The sequence below is a fragment of the Falco punctatus genome (genome assembly GCF_963210335.1).
Source record: "Falco punctatus genome assembly, chromosome: 4".
In the NCBI taxonomy this organism is placed as follows: Eukaryota; Metazoa; Chordata; class Aves; order Falconiformes; family Falconidae; genus Falco; species Falco punctatus.
In genome coordinates, this window is record NC_137583.1 from 84,822,914 (window position 1) to 84,841,689 (window position 18,776).

At 42.2% G+C, this 18,776-nt stretch overlaps 1 protein-coding gene across 1 annotated transcript in view; it reads left to right on the forward strand.

Moving 5' to 3' along the window:
• HECW1 (HECT, C2 and WW domain containing E3 ubiquitin protein ligase 1) overlaps positions 1-18,776 on the forward strand; it is a 281,613-nt gene that overhangs the window by 192,801 nt on the left and 70,036 nt on the right. Inside the window, exons 8-12 of the mRNA XM_080386066.1 lie at positions 876-1,018; positions 3,032-3,132; positions 4,422-5,789; positions 9,202-9,303; positions 14,582-14,732. Coding sequence (XP_080242192.1) covers positions 876-1,018; positions 3,032-3,132; positions 4,422-5,789; positions 9,202-9,303; positions 14,582-14,732 — 1,865 coding nt within the window. The remainder of the gene's footprint in view (positions 1-875; positions 1,019-3,031; positions 3,133-4,421; positions 5,790-9,201; positions 9,304-14,581; positions 14,733-18,776) is intronic.

The window sequence follows — 18,776 nt, forward strand, 5'->3', positions numbered from 1 at the left end:
ACCAGCTGAGGTGGTCATCACCTGTTTGAAAGCATTGGGTGACAGCGTCTTTAGATGGTGCCATTCTGATCTTCCCCAGTATTGTTTGTTCTAGTAGCCTGTGCCATGGCTTACCTTCTGACTTAGCTCTTTGTGGGACCATGGTGTGAACCAGCTTAGGAGACTAATCAGAGAAACAGTATTTTCAGAGCTTTTCCTTTTTAAGTTGGAGCGAGGATGAACAAGAGAGGGAGGGATTCCAAGACGTATCTGAAAATTGTGATATGATGTGTCCTTCACCTCACTAGCTCCTCACTTCTCAGCCACTGAGGTGCGCCTCACAGCTGAAGTACCACTAATAGAAAGTCAGATTTGAAGAGGTCTAATTTTACTTGGAGGGAAATGCTGACTAAACATCTCTTCAATCTCTTCAGGCTGCCAGTTCGGATGTACTTACAGGCAGCTATTTAAAGTTTTAGAACTGGGGGGGGGGGCGGGGGGGGGGGGGGGGGGGGGGGAGAATAAAACCAAAACCCAAAATCTATGCAATTACATTTAGATCAATGTTCATTGCTAGGGCAGAGTTCATTACATTTCTGTAAGTGTACTGTCCCTACAATCTGCAAGCCTCATTTAGAGTGTTTGGATGCTACCATGACGTGAATAAATGAAATTCATGCATTCCCTAAGCCTGACTCTGCAGCATTACACAGTCCCTATAGGGTGCTTTCACCGCCTACTTTAAGGCCAAGCTCCTTTTATTTTGCAGGCCTGTGCCTCAGGGTCCAAGGGCTGTTTCTGTCCTGTGAAAAACACGGGTCAAAGAGCCAATAGCAACTGTGTGGAGTTGTGGCCCAGCCACCAGCTTCATGTTCTGTGCTCTTCATTTATTGCAGCAATTCAGCTTTGTCTCCCTGCCCACGGATGTCCTGGAAATAGAAGTTAAAGACAAATTTGCAAAGAGCCGACCTATCATCAAGCGTTTCCTGGGAAAACTCTCTATGCCGGTTCAACGCCTCTTGGAAAGACATGCCATAGGGTAAATGTGCTGCTTATGCTATTTTCTGTTACTTAATGAGTGTGATGCTGTTTTGAAGTCCCTGGTGATATATCATTATAGTGATATAATGATGTTGAGGGGGAGTTATTAAACTGACACTTGTCTGATGAATTATGTTGTTCTTAATTAGAATTTATAGGGTTATGGGCCAGAGAAAGAATTCCCTCTATAACCCTCTCCATTTCATTTTGTAAAGTGAGAGCTGGCATTTAGGAAAGAAGACTGTTTTGTGTATCATGGCTGTGAATCTGGAGAGTGCAATATTTTCAATTTGAATATTCCCTTAATGTTATCAACAGGCTGTATTCATGTTTCAGGGAATTGGAATTACCTATGGGCTAAAATCATGCCAGATCTGTTCCTCCCCCCTTTAATTTCTGGGCAGTGGAAATATTATTTACAAAAACCCACATGGCATTTTGTAACTAAATCTTTCTGACCCTACCCTGCTGCCAAGGAATAACTAGTTCACTTGAGCTCACAAGCCCTGCCCTGCTTCCCCTTTGCATGGAAGTCCTGGGAAGGTGTACGCTGCCAAAGTAACACAAACCAGTTTGAGGGCGATGGATAGTATTCAGACAAAGCCAAACAGTTGGCTCTGAAGTTCTAAGGTTCAGACCTTGAGGACCAGGGAGAGAAAGAGTCGTGTCCTGAGGAGGACATACACAATGCAGTTTCCAAGCAGGCATTTCTGAAAATTGGATCTCAATTCAGCAGAACAGCAGGAAGCTGAACTTGTTGGAAGTGTTTTCTAACAGCTGTTTCAGAAACTGGCTGTGATATTGACAGCTGAATCTACCAGAAGGGACTAAGCTGCCTCCCTGTTTCTCAAAGTTGAGAAGATAGAGTAGCTTTTTAGAAACCAGATGGAAGAGAACAGCTTGGGGAAGGTAGAACCCTATAACTGATATCATTGGCTTCCCCCTGTATAAGAAGATTTCTCATCGTCTTCTGATCATATCTTCCTATTTTACTTCCTTATTGTAAACACTGCTATCTAAGGATACGCTTTGCCAAGAGCAGTGCTTCCAACCTGAACCTAGATCTGGCTTAGTTTGATACCATAGTGGCTTTTAAATCTCAGGCAAGCTCAATGAGAAGTATACACACAAATTTAGAAAGATCATACGCAAATCCTGAGATAGTCTCATTTATATGAGTTTCTGATGCATGTGAAACTATCCTAGCAAATACATTGGGCCCAACTGGAAGTAAACTATGTTTCTTCAAAAGGTGTATAAATATTACTATTCAGTGAAGCCTTTACGCTCAAAAAATGCTTTGCAAACATTGATTCAGCCTCATTTTGGGCAGCTGGGAAGTTAATCTCTTCTGTAGTTTCATTCTGTTCTGAGGGGTGGATGAAGTGTGGCAAAGGGAGGGACCTGCACAAGGACAGAATGGAGACATTGATCAACCTTGTCAGGAAGGTGTTCTCCTGATATTTCAGCTTCATAGAGGTAAGAGGGGTGGAAAGAGATGAAGAGCAGTCATTCAGCCAGTTTCAAAAGAGAAGGTGGTAAGCGGGGACTGGCCTGTACAGGACAGGAAAGCTGAATTTTATGCAGATGGTGAAGGGAAGGAAATTCAGAAATGTGAGGTTCTGCAGAAGGGTAGATATGGTCAGATCAACAGGAAGTGAAGTCTTGTTACAATAGATGAAGTGGGAGTTGTTCGCTTCCCATGTCAATATTTTCATACCCATACTGCAGAAGTTCCATTCCCACCGTTCTCTTTCTATATATATACATATGTGCTTGTGTATCCCAGAAGCCTGTCTTATTCACTGACTCAGCTATTCCATTGTAATTGAAGACATTGTCCTCTCCTCTGTCATTCGTTCTCTCGTATGCAAGTCAACATGCCCTCATGGCTGGGTTGAATAGACTTTGAAAACTATTTTGTATTTCTGTAGGACACAGCAGCTTGATCTATGCACAGTAGACGTTGGGTAGGTTATAGTCTATTGTGACAATACTTGTTTTCTTTCAGGGACAGGGTTGTAAGCTACACTCTGGGTCGCAGACTTCCTACAGACCATGTCAGTGGCCAGCTGCAGTTCCGATTTGAGATAACTTCATCCATCCATCCAGGTAATTCTCAGTCTTAACCCATCATTTATCTAGATCTCTTTTTTCTTTTTTTTTTCTTTTTTTTTTTTTGTTTTGTTTTGTTTTGCGTGTTTTCTCCTCAGAAATCTGAATTCATCCCTGGCTGCTCTGGGACTTTAGGTACAGTCATGAGCAAAGGAAAGTGCATAAAGCCCCCTGTCACAGGATGCATCGTGAGTCACAACTTCTTCCCTGTTTCCCCTTAGCTTAGAGCTACTGGAGTGTTATATCCCCCTGTTCTTGGCTGCTTCAGGTACTCTGCTACATCATGAGAGAAGAGGTGGAAAACTAAAGTCTCGTTTGCTTCTCTTATCGCCTGTCCTGGGGAGGTGCTAGATGGGCTGTTATTTGTAGTCATCTGCATTGGAGCACTTCATAAGTAAAAATGGAGAATGTAATAGCAGAGATGATTGGAAACTTTCTCATTTTGATTATTTTTAATGAAAAAAGTAAACCAAAAAATACTCAGTGTTCCCCTCCTTCCCTCCCTTTTGGTTTGGTTTAGATTGACATTCTCTTGTAGTTATTAGAAAGTCACTGTCATGATGCTGTAAGTTTGAACCTTGGTTTTCATGTCAGTGTCTCAGCAGTGTTACTCAGGGACTCTTTGCCTCTGTGTGGTAGCGTCCTCTTAGGTACACTTTGTCAAGCCAGCAGCAGCTGCATTAGTATTTGGAAACTGTGAACTTCCCCTTGCTGGAAAACCCTGACTTCTGTCTTTTTACTATTTGGATGGCATGAAAGAGCCTAGGTTATCTGGCATCTGGGATGTGGCGGTACAGATGAGGATCACATCAAAGAATGTTTTGGGGAAAGTGTATGCCTTTCAGGGGTGTGAAAAAAGTTTTTTAAGTTATCTGTTGTGGAGTCCTGTCAGCTTCAGCATGACAAGAAAAATGTCATTAAAACCTCAGGGAAGACTTCCTTGTCATTCCCACGATATTCCTTTCAATGCCAGTTTGGGTCAAAGAGGAGTTCCAAGAAGGTGTTACCTTGAGGTTATGTTGCAGGGACGCAGGGTGCTGCATACAGGTTACCACTATGGGTAAGCCCTGTTAAACCCACTGTACAAACACTGCCTAGCCAAAAAAAAAAAAAAAAAATCGGCATTTTTTTGATAGTTGCTCAGGTGCCCAGACATTTCACACTGTCATTTATGCTTTTAAGTTTCTCAGATTGCTGTGGATGCCTATGCCCTCACAGCCAAACCTCCGGTTCAGTCAACACTTCTTGTTGAAGGAGTAAGTAATTTCTTTTCCTGTCTCATACAGATGATGAAGAGGTCTCCATTAGTGCAGATCCTGAGCCAGCTGACCTCCAGGAAAGCCCTGTGAACAACCCCACAGAGGAAAGCCTCGGTGAGCCTCCATGCATCAACACAGTGACCTCAGAAAGTACAGCTCCAGAACAGCTAAATGGATACAGTGTGAACAGTGTTGATAGCCCAGGGGCTGTCAAACCACCTGGGGAAGTCAACCAGAACAGCTTAAATGAAGAGCTAGCAGGAGATGGGGAGGTTGATGCGGTGCCAGTTCCTGAGCCCTTGGAATCCATCCCAGGAGAAGTGCTGCCGCCTTTGAGTGCTACGGACCTCACGGAGCAGCTGGCTCTGCTGGCTTGCATGTCTCCTCCTGAGACTGAAGTTAGGGAAAATAACAAAGTCAATTCTGGTACTCAGGGAGAAGGTGGTGTCTTGACCAGCATAGAAACGTTAGATATTGATGAGGTGAGTGCAGATGTGCATGCTGGCAAGGACCTAGAGAAGAGTCAGGAAGAAGAAGGGGCTTCAGCCCAGGAGGAGGAAGACAACAGGCTGCAACTGAGGACCACAGCAAAGAGGAAAAACAGGCCGTGCTCCCTGCCTGTGTCTGAACTTGAGACAGTCATAGCTTCAGCTTGTGGTGAGCCAGAGACCCCTCGCACACACTACATACGGATCCACAACCTGCTCCACAGCCTGCCCTCAGCCCAGATGAGCAGTGATGGGGAAGACGAGCAAGATGGTGGCAATGGTGGGGAGAATGATGAGGAGTCTACAGTCAAGGAGGCACTGGAGAAGGAGGTGGTCAGTGAGAGCAAGACAGTGGCAGCAGAGCCTGCTCTGGAAAATGAGGCTGAAGAGAACTTCAGCCAGAGCACGGTGCCTCCTGGGACCTTGGATGAGCAACTTTCTGACTTAAATGATGGGCTGTTGGATGGGGAACACCCCAGGACAGGAAGCGAGAGCGAGTCGAGCTCCAGGCCCAACGGTGACAATGAATGTGAGGCGTGCGACACCTCTTGCTACAGCCCCTCCTGCTACAGCACTTCCTGCTACAGTACCTCCTGCCACAGCACTTCTTGCTACAGCACCTCCTGTTACGACAGTAACAATCGCTTCTCCAGCCATACCCGCTTTTCCTCCGTCGACAGTGCAAAGATTTCTGAGAGCACGGTCTTTTCCTCACAGGATGATGATGATGATGAGAACAGTGCTTTTGAGTCAGTGCCAGATTCAGTACAGAGCCCTGAGCTGGACAGGGAGCAAGTGGATGGCTCCTCCCAGTGGCCAGATGAACTAGTAGCTCATGGTGGGAACCCACAAAGAGCCACAGAGAGTCTAGACACCCCAATAGCAGGTCCAAGCAGCAGAAGAGAAGGTTAGATCCTGAGAATCGATGCGCTGAGCAACCCTGATTATCTGGATGTCGCAGAAGGCATCAGATAATCGAGGTTTCAGATAGCTCACGGTTTATTTCGTACAAATTTGGGGGCTGTGAGCTGGGCCAGATATCAGGGAGGGTTGGATAATTGAGCCTGTTCTGAAAAATCCCAGCAAAACCGAATAAATCAGATCGGGATCTGTATATATGGATTCCTGTAGATACACGTGCATCATTATAAAATCAAGATTAGCTACTGTAGTTATGTGGCAGATCAGCATTATCACATCCACCAACTCATTCCTTATTTCCTGGGATTGTTCCATTTCACATATCTGATGTGCTGCCATGTCTCTGATAGTCAGTGAGAGGAACAGCTTGTGCTTGTCAAAGGGCAGATATGCTGATTTACACCAGCTAAAGAGCTGGACCAGTTTCTGTTTATGATTAGTAGCCATGCACAGTCATAAGCGTGGAGAAATGCAAATATTTGTCTCTTAAAAACCCAGTTCTCTAGCCCTGTTTGTTCCAGTTCCCCAGGTATCAAACAACTCCACCTCAGATTTCACAGACCGTAGGGCAACTCAATGGAGATTATTTTTTTGCTTAGGTACTTTGAAAACAGAATTATATTGAACAAAATTCTCATCTCCTTATCCTTCTTTAGAGATAAAGCATACTAAAGAAAGTAATTTTTAACCTTTATTATTTAGGTACTGTTTTTTCCCAATCCATCCAAACCATTACGTTAAATTCCTCCCTTTGGTAACTCATTTTATGTCTTATGGAGTTGCATGAAGAGTGGGTTTGATCACTCATCTTTTCTTCAGCTAGTGTGTCATTTTTCTCCAGCTGAAGAAGTAAAGGCCTCAGCAGCAGCTAAGGAGTATGCAGCAAGGTCAAGAGGTAGTCTTTGCATCTCCAAATCCTAAGTCATCTGTCCCCCACTGTAAGTGACACTAAATTAAAATGGCAGCAGAAGGATAGCGTATTTAGGGGTCACTGGGAAACCCCAACTGAAGCATCCTTCTACCCTTTCCTTCTCTATTGCCAATTTATTTACCCCCACCTTCCACTGCCACAGACCCTACCCCAGCAGAAAGAAAGGTGTAAGGGTGGCTTTACACACTGGACTGTGTAAAGATTTTGTCAGCAGTTGAGCCTAGGCAATTATTCGCTCTGCAGAGCAGAATCCAGCCCAAAGAATTAAATTCTCAGAAGTACACAGAGGTATAGAACCCAATTTCCTTCCTTCCAGACAAGGGTCTTTGTGTGTGGACAGCATTTATGTTCAAGTATACCTAAGGGGGCATGAACGCGCGTGTGTGTGTGCATGACCATGCTTACAGACATGATGGTTATTTCAGACTGTGTGTATTTTTGAGAGGGGATGTGGGGGGAGAGGGTGTCTTCTGCATATGGATTCAGTACAGCTCCAAGATTGTGCCCCTTGAGCCTGTATAAAGGGCACTGCAGTGCTAATGGTGGCTTTGCTGTGATTAACTGAGAGAGAGAGTATGTCTGAAGGGCAGCCCGGCTCTTAGCGCTCTTGATACCACCGGGGGTGCTTCAGGAAATGTGCACGTTGCATCCTGATTTGGCAGCTCTTACAAATACAGTAGATGTGGTCACCTCCATCCGCTCCAGGTGACTGATACTACCATGCTTCCGCTGGCTTGGCGTAACTATCTTGACTAGGGGAGAGTCAATTATGGTGAGGTAAGTAAAGAAACGCAGATGGATGATGTGGTAGTTGGTGCTACAACACCTGTAGTAACAGCGTAGTTTTCAAGGCTATGAGAGATGGACTTTTAGCACTGAGTAATAACTTACATAACTCTGCTGTCTGTTCAAAACACGCAGCAGAGGCAACTGGGAGATACGCCTATACACAAGTGTTTAATGAAGACATTTAACAGGCCATACGGTATCATCAGAGCACCTAGAAGAGGGAGTATTTTTGTCTGAGCAATTTTTCTCGCTTCTGGATGGTGTGAGGGTTTTTTACAGTTTTATACAAAATTGGCTTCTGCCTTCGAGCTGTCAGTTGTTTAAAGAAAAAACATATTTTTTGGTAAATTTTTTTTACATCTGATAGGTATATGTTTGGACTTTTTACAAAAGGTTATTGTAGGCTATTAAGATTCTGACATTAAAGACAGCTAAACCAGCCAGCACACAATGAGTTTGGCTTAGCTGAATGGTTCTGGTGATACTGGAAATGCTAAATATATTTTTTCCCTAAGCTGCATCTTTCTGATGCATGTAAATGTTATATTTATGCAATTCAGATTGTATCTGGATTAACAGGCCCACCAGGAGCTGAAGGTTATAGTGAAAAACTGTTACCACACAATATGAAAACGTGTCTGTTAGTAGGATAAATAGCCCTGGTTTCTAAGATTTTGAGGTCAGACCAAGAAGGGATCTTAATTCTAGAACCTGTGAAGTTTTAATGTGCAGGTTCCTTGTTCTCACAGTTAAGTCTAAGATAAGGAATGCTTTCTCATCCCTACTATAACTTCTTAGTTTCTTAAAGGATTCTGTAAGCATTGACTGGATCTGTAGTTATTCATTCCTTTCAACAGAACATGACTTTGGACATTTGCTTAGATTTAACTTATTTCATATTTGGCTATATAGACATATGTACAATGTTAGTGTTTAAAAACTTCTTCTGCACTGTCTACTGTGTGTCCCTCTATCTTCTTCTTTCCCTCTTCTGTATCTCAGGTCTTCCTTCTTTATCTCGGATCCTGACTATGTCTCACTATCTTTTGTCTCCTCTTCTACCACTTCTACCACCTGTCTCCTCCCTGTTTCTGGTCCTTCTCTCATTCTTCCTCCTTCCATTCAAGATAGATTCTTTGAATTTTGAAAAATACCTATAGAAGGGGATGACCTTCTGCTTTGTGGGGACTGCAAAATCCTGCCCTTCCAGTCCACTTACACAGCCATCGATCTTTTGGAAAAGCATAGAAAGATCCAAGGCAGCTTTTAGCCTCGTATTTCACTGCTGGGATGAATTAAAAGTTGGAACCAGGATTTTGCATTTTCCTGCCAGTTTCTGCAGAAGCTTGAGTTTGGTTGTACGTGCACAGTATTTCTCAGAGATCAAGCCTGATTCTTCTCTCGCTTACACTTGTGTGTCTATGAGTCCAGAATCTGGCCCATAATAGTTTAGCATTGACTCAAACCTGAGATCAGAGCCTCGACTGCATTATTTTAATAATTCTTTGGCATATGAGTTGTTATTAAAATAGTGCTTGAAAGTAGGAATAACCAGAGCTGCTCGTACACCAGGCTAACCTATTTAAAAAATAATCACTTGTTTTACAGTAGCACATTTTTTGAACCACATTGTAAAAACCGTGAATGACTGTCAATGTCTTGAATATCTTGTCCGTAGGTGATTGTCCTTTACTCCATAATTCTCAGCCAGTCAGCCAACTTCCTTCTCTGAGGCCTGACCATCATCACTACCCAACTATCGATGAGCCTCTTCCACCAAGTAAGCTTTAGTTTTTTAATTTATTGCGTTTTTCAGCTTTTCCTGTTAACTCAAACAGTGTAGAGGTCAGTATGTCTTTCTAAATAACCCCATCTGCTCTGTATATACATTCTCCAGGATCCAAGCAATATGCCCTTTTGTTTCCCTTATTTGATCCGGACTTCAAGTGTTGTCATGTTATTTTGGACAAACTCCATACACTTGATCTGCCTTGGTCAGTCTTCTTCCTTAGCTACCATGAAATGAAAATAGTAATATTTCCCTGTTTCCAGTCAGTGTGTTTAGACTCAGATGAGTGGGTGTCTGTCAGATGTTCCAGAAGCCTTCCTGTAAAGCTTTCTGGGTGGTGTATCAGCAAAGTGCTCTGATTTTTCTATAACATTTCTATAACCAGCTTCAAAGATGGTTTGGGGTGGTTGTTCCTGTGGTCTGTCAGCTCTGCTTGCAGGTCCAGCAGAAACCCTTCCACAGTCAGGATGCTCCTGGGACAGACAGATCCAAATCTCAGCAAAACCAGCAGAAGCTGGGAAAAGGCAGCTCATGTAGAGTGGTCTCGTTGTCCTGTCTTTGGATTTGATAATCAGTGAATTTTATGTTCATTTTGGACTTTAATGGTGTCTGCAGGTGCATTGGATAGAAGTGAGACGGTCTTGAGTAGCGTGATCTGTTAGCAGGCTGATAATATGGGATTGTTACCACCGAACCAACTGCTGGAGATGTTTTCACTTGTCTTTGTAGCCTTTCCCTTGTGTATTCCTGGATTACCCCACTTTTTGCATTGGCGTTAAGAGCCCAGCAGAGCGCACTCTATGCCCTGCAACGTGCTGCTGGTCACCTGTCAACTTCAGCACAGGATTTAACAACCTAAAATGCGCAGCGCCTCAGAAGAACAGCCAGGCATATAAACAGAGCACTCTATTTTCTTCCAAGCACAATAAGGGGACACACTTACTTGGCCTGTGGTGTCCTAGACAAATAATTCATCATTTACCAACCACGCTGTCGGTATTCCCTAAGCCAAAAATAGCCGCAATGCTGGCGTCAGCTGCACAGTAGCATGAATGATTCAAATGCCTTTAGCCCATTTAAGTCTTAGTAGAGTCCCACTGTGGCTTGCTAGTGAATGATGAAATGGGAACAGTTACCTCTGTAACAGGCAAATACTGCTCTTCCTTCCACTCTTACCTCAACACTCCGCAAATAGGGCATATTCCCCATTAGGTGACCTAATGATAGGACACGGATGCCACCTCAGGTAAACAAAACATACTGTGAATCTATTCCATGTTCTTCCATCACCAACTGAATACATTTTTCCTCTTCCTTAGAATTATCCTTAAAAGGCAAGTATTTCTACCATTGGTTTTCACAATTGCTTTCACAACAGGGTTTAAGGCCATGAAATGCATGTGTGATAATACAGTACAATCCCTCTGTAGGATTTTATTTTAGCATTTGCATATAACGTAATTTTAACAATAAAGGCTGACATTGTGGGCTTAAATATATTGGCCTTAATAGGAACAGACTGTACTAAGTTAATTTGGAGGGCAAAAATGTTGAATTGGATAATATCACCTAGAAAGCCTGTTTCCAAAAATTCTTCATGAAATTTTAAGGACACTTCAAAATGAAAACTATAGCCTTAATCTATAAATGTTTCTTCTTCTAGCATTCACTGTGACTGTCTCAGTGTCTTTAATGCCTCTTCATCCTAGATAAATAGATCTCCAATCACGTGAAAGAAAGAAACTTTATATTTTAAACTTGAGTTATATGAGCAAACCTGGCTTACTTCTCATATGGAACATTAGCTTCTGTCCATAAGTACAGCTGAAGATATTTTTCCAGTGCTGCAAATTCAGTATTGACCGGTTTGACTTCGGTCATGGAGAATCATGGACAGTCTTCTTCTGTTTTGCACGGTTTTCTGAATAACTTTGTTTTGTGGTAACCCCACAACAGTTGGTCTCAGGGAGGAAATTTAATTTCAGACAGTGTTATTTCAGTAAGGTAGAACAGATGCATTATTGATGTAGGAATGCCATAATGACCAGTCTGAAGGTTAAGGCCTATACAAGATTGACAGAAGATTTGCAGAGTTTGTACAGCCTCGTGACAGCATTGATAGTCACCTCTTATTATGCATATGTTTGCCAGCACTGCTGGAAACCCTACAGAACTGAAGGCAAGAAAAATACATGTGCCCAGTTCAGAGCTGCTCTTTGCTGAAGGTGTGACTGAGCTCGGAAAGGGAAAGGCAGCGTATTTGCTTTGCCCTGCCAAGTTTATGGTCCTGCCAGAAAAAGTTGCATCTTCTGGTATAAACCAGAGCAGTTTCAGAGGCTGCTGCGAAATATGACTCAGCTGATGAAGAGGGATTACTGCAGAACAGAACCAGCACTGTCCCACCCCACCCAAGAGCTCCAACATGCTCTTACTGTGAAAGTTAGTTAGGTGGAGGTTAGTCTCTGTTCTAGTCACAGAAAAACTGACAAAAGACCCGGAGGAGGTATGGCTGCTTCCTAGATCACCTGTGCCCCTGAAGTAGTGTGAAGGGACTTGAGCACAGCTCAGAAGCAGAGTTCTGTCTGTTAGTTCACCCGTCAGCCTGTTCGTCTCTCTGTGCAGGTACCCATCCATCTGTCCACAAATCTGGTATCATCTGCAGCTTCAGTGACTTGTGTGACTTACAGGTTGTCTTGTGGGAAAGCGGGAAGTGCACCTGCCACCTGTGTACAACAAAAGTATCGGCACCTGCCACCCTCTGACAGCCTTCCCAGGAGACCAAAAGAAGTTATTTAGCTGATTAGGAATGCTGTTGTGAGGAGCAGTGCTGCTGCAGGTTTCTCACAAGCCATGTGACACACAGTTCCTAATATTTTAGCATGCCGATGCAAGTGTCAGCCCATGGTTTCAGGTGTATATACCCGTAAAGCAATTAATAAAGTAGCGCTCCCAGACAGGTGTAGTTCATGTCTGTACATACTGCTGCTGACTGTCTCATACCTCCAATAGACATAGCCTTCCTGAAGCTGCAATTCAGTCTATGTGATCCTGACTTGATGTTTTCACTGTGACCTCCCAAGCTCTGGACAAGTTTCGTTGCTCCTAGATTTCTAAGTATTATGCTTCAGAAGTTGCATTTAATTAGAGACACTGCAACATAGCCTCTAGAGCACAGGGCTGGGTTGTGAGAAGCCCTTGTTTGACTGTGTAATCGGGTAGTAGTATTCTTGCTAAGTGTCCATCAGCAGGCTTGATGATCAGACCAATATGACCAGTTGGTGTCTTCTGTAGGCTGCCTTAGGGTGTGGATTTACAGCATTTCCTACAAGCTTCTAATTATCCATCGACCCTTACTGTTCTCAACTTGTTACGTGTATACCATGATAGCATGAGGTGAGGACTAGGGTTTGTCCCTTGCCAGACAACAACAAGGAAAACTAAGATCTTCATGATGTTAAGGTACATCCTGTCACCTTGAATCTGGCCAAGATTATTTCCTTGAGGATATTGCAGATAATGCATAGCTCCAGAAGGACCATTCCCCACCCACGGTGGTGCGCCTGCCACCAGTGGCAGCGTGCTCAGCAAGACTCTGGCCTTCAGCCTGCCGTATGTGTCAGTCTCATTTCCTTCAATGTGCATCTGTTGTACTTGATGTGCTATTTTTCACTGTCTTATGTTTTAGACGTTGTTTCCCCAAAGCTGTGATCTTGTTCTTGAAATAGCTACAACATCCTTGGGAAACTTTACCTGGTGGGAGGAAGGGAGAGTGCTCTTTAAAATTGCATAGTTGATGTTCGCCGTGAGAGACACTCTGTAGGCTTTGTGTCTATAAGGACTGAGGTACTTAGAGTCAGTTTTGAAGTAAATAACGTGTGTGCACATGTCTCTTGTTGTTTTGGAATCTTAGAGAAAATTCCTCCAAGGACTTCCAGTGCCTGTCTTTTGAGGTTTGTGGAATTAATGTGTAAGGGACAGCCAGCCATAGACTTCAGAGAGCCTACACTTGGCTGGCCCAACCCAGGTATGGGAACTGAGTTTAGCCAGGGTCAGCATTCAGGGGGTGGGAACTGTTCATAAAGCGTAGGTTTCCAGGTATAGCAAGAAGAGGTACAACTTCAGTCCTACTCTTAGAGAGTAGGAGATAAATAAAGTAGCTGATCCGGAATTTGATCATAGAAAGCCATAGATGGAGTGGACTCATCAGGGCGGAGGGTATCACAGTAAGAATAAGAGAATACAAGGAAGTGTTTGCCCCCAAAGGTAATCACCATATGTACATTTGTGTGTGAATGTGAGTGAGGTTTGTATATAAACACGTGTAGGAAGTATGTGCATATATATACATAGATACGTCATCAGCTGACAGATCTAGAAATATGAAGCTAGCAAGCGTAATTTATATCACTACTCCATACATTCCAACCAATTTGATATGTGGCTTTGCTAGCTAACTCACTTCTGAATTTCTCCTGTTCCAAACACTTTTTTTTACCAACATTACCATTTTCCACAAGCCATTATATACCAAATTACTTCTAGCTTTCGGTCCTGGGACAACATAAACATTAGCAGGAAACAATAATGATGGAAGGCTTAGTATTACGCTGCAAACTTTAGCCTAGTTGGCATTCATTAGAGCAATAGATTTATGATACTTATCTGTTTAGAGAGATTTCTAGGTATATGTCCAATCAGGCTGTGATCAGTTTTCAGGGGAGCCTTTAATTGCTGTATGGTATCCTTCGAAGCCACTTTATAAAAAAGAGAGAAATGAAACATGTTTTTTCTGAAACATAACAAAAAAGAAAACATGTCATTTGGCATATCAGCTCAGATGTAATCCTTTTCTACTAAGGGTCGCTTCTAAGTGGCTACCCCAACCTGCAATTAATGCAGCCAACTAGGATTACTAACTGTAAAATTATCCAGCCCTTTAAAAACTGTAGCCACTAAGTCACTCGTTTTTCATGGTCTATGGTAGTGAATTCCATAGGCTACGTATGTGCTGTGTGTGAAACGTTTATATATATGCATATATCTGCATATAGACAAGCACATAGTATATATACACATTTGAATGTATACTTCAAATATATACACATAATATATATTGCACGCATGTAGACATATATAGTATCTCTCATGTGTATATACCCTGTCTGCGTATACATGTGTGTGTGTGTATATACATCTCCCACATTTAGGCTTTCTGGAAGGCTTCACACTGACAGCATCACCCTTTTTTTTTTTTTTTCCCCAACCCTAGATTGGGAAGCTCGGATAGACAGCCACGGGAGGGTATTCTACGTTGATCACGTCAACCGAACCACCACGTGGCAACGCCCCACAGCCGCAGCAACGCCAGATGGGATCCACAGGTCTGGATCCATCCAGCAAATGGAGCAGCTGAACCGGCGGTGAGTGTTGGCACTTTTATTCCCTTGAGATCTGCGCTCCCCTTTTTCCACACTGCCCTGTAGCTTGCTTCCTTCCCCGGTGCATTGCATTGGCTTCCTAAGGATTTATCTTTACTCCTTGTTTCCTCCAAGTCCAATGTACATGTTCCTGTCCCCACCATGGTTCTCTTTCAGCCTGCTTGTGTGCCTGCTGTGGGTGTCCGGTACCCAAACTTGCCCTCATGAGAAGTGCCGTTGAGTGAAAGATGTTGCAAAACATTTCAAACAGCAAGAAGAGGCTTTTGGAAAACTTTTTTGCAATGTCTCCCAGAAGAGAAGGGAGTGTTCTTCCAAAAGATGGAGTCACTTCTGCTATTTAACTGTAAAAGCGGTATTGATGGGTCAGCATCTGGTGCTACGCTGCAAAGGGTTCTGAGCTGACTGTTCCCAGAACAGTGTTGCCATCTCAGCGTGGCGTTCTTGCTCACACTGACGAGGCCTGTTGAGAGGTCTGTCTCCTTTTCCAGGGCAGAGCGCTGCTAGAGCTGCTAGAGGACTGTATACATTTCTAGACGTAGACAGAGCTGCGTAATGTTGCATTGAGCCCTGCAAATCTGTCAGTTCATTCTGAGCTGGCTGAGATATCTCTTAATGTGGCACATATTTTCCCTTTGACTAGTCCACACCTAGATTTGTTTATCATTTCCTTCTCTTGCTTGCTTTTCAGGCTGAATTTAAGAGGAAAGTGAAAAAATAGACAGTTGGTCAAAAAATCTTCCTTTTTTACTTCACAAAAGTTCATTTTTTTTGCAATTCCCTGCTTACTGTAATTATATGGCTTCTAGAAAAAGACAAGCAAAAGTGAAATTATATTCTAATTATAGCATGTAAAATGCCACATAATTTTTTTGGTCTTTTTTTCTGTGCTAAGAGAAAGATCTCCAGCTGAGAGAAGGATGCAGAGTTCCAGAGTACTCAGAGTGCAGAATAGTTTGGGAGTTACTCTGTCTAAGGAGAACTGGGCCCTGAAGAACAACTGGAAAGTTAATGTAACCTGTGGAGAGCAAACCAGCCTTCTTAAAGTGACTATTTTGCAAGTGAAGTTGACACCATCACAATGCTCTTAAAGAATTTTCTCAAAAAAAATCATTATTTTGGGTAGCATTTTATAATAGGTGTTATGTCTTGCAAAAGTGGAAGAACCTGCTCAGTATTTATCTTCATTATAGCTTTCCTAAGAATGTGTCAAGCTACCACATTAACACTAAAAAACCCCCAACAACAAACCTAAAGAAAGGTTATGTTTAGTGTAGATTCTCTAAAGGGATTTACATTATGTCTCTACCATTTAGCTTTTGCCTTTAAGAGAGATTTTGACCACGTCAAAGCTCATACTGTTTGGCTGCCACTTAAGCAAGTTACTGCCGCAGAAAGCAGAAAGCTCTGTTGTGGACATACATCAGCTCTTTGTTTGTTTGTTTGGGGCTTTTGGTGGTGGTGGTAGTGTGTTTGGGGGTTTTTTTGTTGGTTTTTTTTGACAGTGAACTCATGTAAGTACAGCACCATCAGGAAGGTGAAAATCGGTGCTTGTGAGAGAGGAATTTACCGTTCTGTTAGTTAATGCAGGTTAATCATTAAACCAGCTGTGTCCGCAGAAACTGAAGGGCGGGCACTGTCTTTGTCACCTCCTTGCTTCAAACTTTATTATTCCATGTTTTCGTGTAGGCTGCCTGGCTTTCTTGATTATGGCTTGACTGTCACTGGTTTGGGTTGAGAATTGACAGTTCATGGGACTGACATTCTCTGAATCTCTCTGGTTTTAGTATTGACATACCCAGACGCAAAGTGAGCAGTGTAGAGGGGTTTCAGCAGTAGCATCTCCTTACCCGAGTCCCCTTGAAGACTCAGTACTTTGCAACTTACTGAGCATGAACTGTCATGGCTTTTTGGGACCAGGGAAAAAAGCTAATGATTCTCTACTCTCTGCCAAAGAGCTCTGTTGATTTGAGAAGCTGAATATGGATGTCTCCTGTTGTTCCCAAGTTTGGGAACGTTTCCTAAGATTCTGGTAAAAGAGATTCATACTGAATCTCTGAGTGTTTGTCCAGTGGCAAGTTAGTTATATATTTTCAACCTGGCTGTTATAATTTTTAAAATTAGTGTTGTCCTAAAACTAATTTCAAATACTTTGTGTCTCCAGATTTCAGGACTGTGAGGAAAACTACTTTTTATAAGTGGTTATTATCAGCACTGTGAAGGTTCAGGCTTTGTTTTAAGCACTCATTTTAGAAATACTGTTTTATTGTATTTCAAACTTCATTATTTGAAATATTCTTCAACAGATGCAGCTGAGAATCATTTTAGGTGAGGCCACAGAAACATAGACCTTATTGATAGAGTTAGCAGGAGCCTGAACTTTTGCTCTAACCTCAAACAAGATTTGGACTCAGAATCACTTAGCAGTTTGAAAAAACTTGGCGACATTTCTTTTTAAACCAATCTACTCACATTTTGCCTTCCTGGTTTCATTTGTGGAAGGCAATGGAAAGACTAAAATATTACAAGGAAGCCTGATATTTCCAGCCCAGCCAAAACCACAAAGCTTTGGAAACTCAGCCTGAAAAAAAAACCCATAGCTGTGATTGAGCCTAGTCCTGCTTTCCTCCTGTGCTCCAAGCTTCCCATTAGCTGTACTAGCCACTTGAGGATACAGGGAATGCAAAACTGGAATCTAAGTGTTGGGCAAACTCCAAAGGGACATCCATACTTCTTATTTTAAAGGCTTTTGCTTGTTTTCTACAGCACTGCTTGACTTGCTTGCTTGTTAGCAAAAAGGTAACAGCCCTTGTTCAAACTCTGTTGGAAAGATCCTTTCCAGCATATGTGTATCTAGACTTGTATTTGCACTAATTTAAAAGGTAATACGTAACATCAATTATAACCATAATAGTTAGGACAGCCACAATGTGGCATTTCTAAACTGCCATTGGTTTAGACAAATCACTTTGCCAGGAGACTGAAATTTCCAGGGGCATTCCCATAACTTTTGCACTTTCAATGTTTTCTTTAAGCACTTTGGCATTTTCTGGTATTTATACAAGATGATTTTATAGTATTGCAACCCAAAAGAAAAGTGTAGCCTTTTGTTGGCATACAGCTAGTGTTACTCTTTACGGTTTGCCAACAGGGATTTTCTACCATCTAATTAAATTGAAGCTACAAATGTTTTTTATATGTGTGCTTATATCCCTTGATTGTATGAACTTTTTTTTTCCCCCTCACCTGTCTGTTGCATGTGGGTGTTGTGAACTCCTTCAGTACTGGAATGGAAAGTTCATTCGATTGCACGTAGTTAAGTAAATAAAAATGTAAAATCTAGGTCTAAAATGGAGGGTTTAAAACTGCAGTAAATTCACGCTGTTGTGAAACCTGTTATCAGAATTTCCATGTAAAGATAGATGTTTACTTAAACAGTCAAAATGCACACTAAATGTAGCTTCAAATGACTTTGAGTGCTGGGGGGCACATATATGCTGTGAAAATTTAGCATCAATCTATTAAAACTTTAATTATATTTCTTAATTATCTCCAGCCCTTCTGCCCAAGATTGGGTTGTAGTGAGCTGCTTGAGAGATGTAAAAGCCAGATTTTAACTGCTTTGAGGAACTAGGTCCTAACTAACTTCTAATTTGGAATAAAGTATGGATTAATAACTAAAGAGAGAGAAAGTAAGTAAAATTCTAAGTCAGAAGTTGAGCAAAGGAAAGAAAAAAGGGCGTAAGTTAACAAAATGAGAGACCAACAATGCTGGATCAGAATAAATGCAGGCAGTAAAGCTGTTCTGTTTTATATACATACAGAAATGCAACCCAGAAATAAAGATTAAAAATATTGGGGTGGAGTAAAAGCTAATTGAAATAATTAAGAGAGCTTATTTTCTTTCTTTTCTTTCTCTTTCTGCTTCTTTCTTTCTGTTTCTCCTTACATTTTCTTTTTCTTTTCTTTCTCTCTCTGTACATAAAATATATTTCCTTATTTAATATATAAGACTTATATTCATAGCTT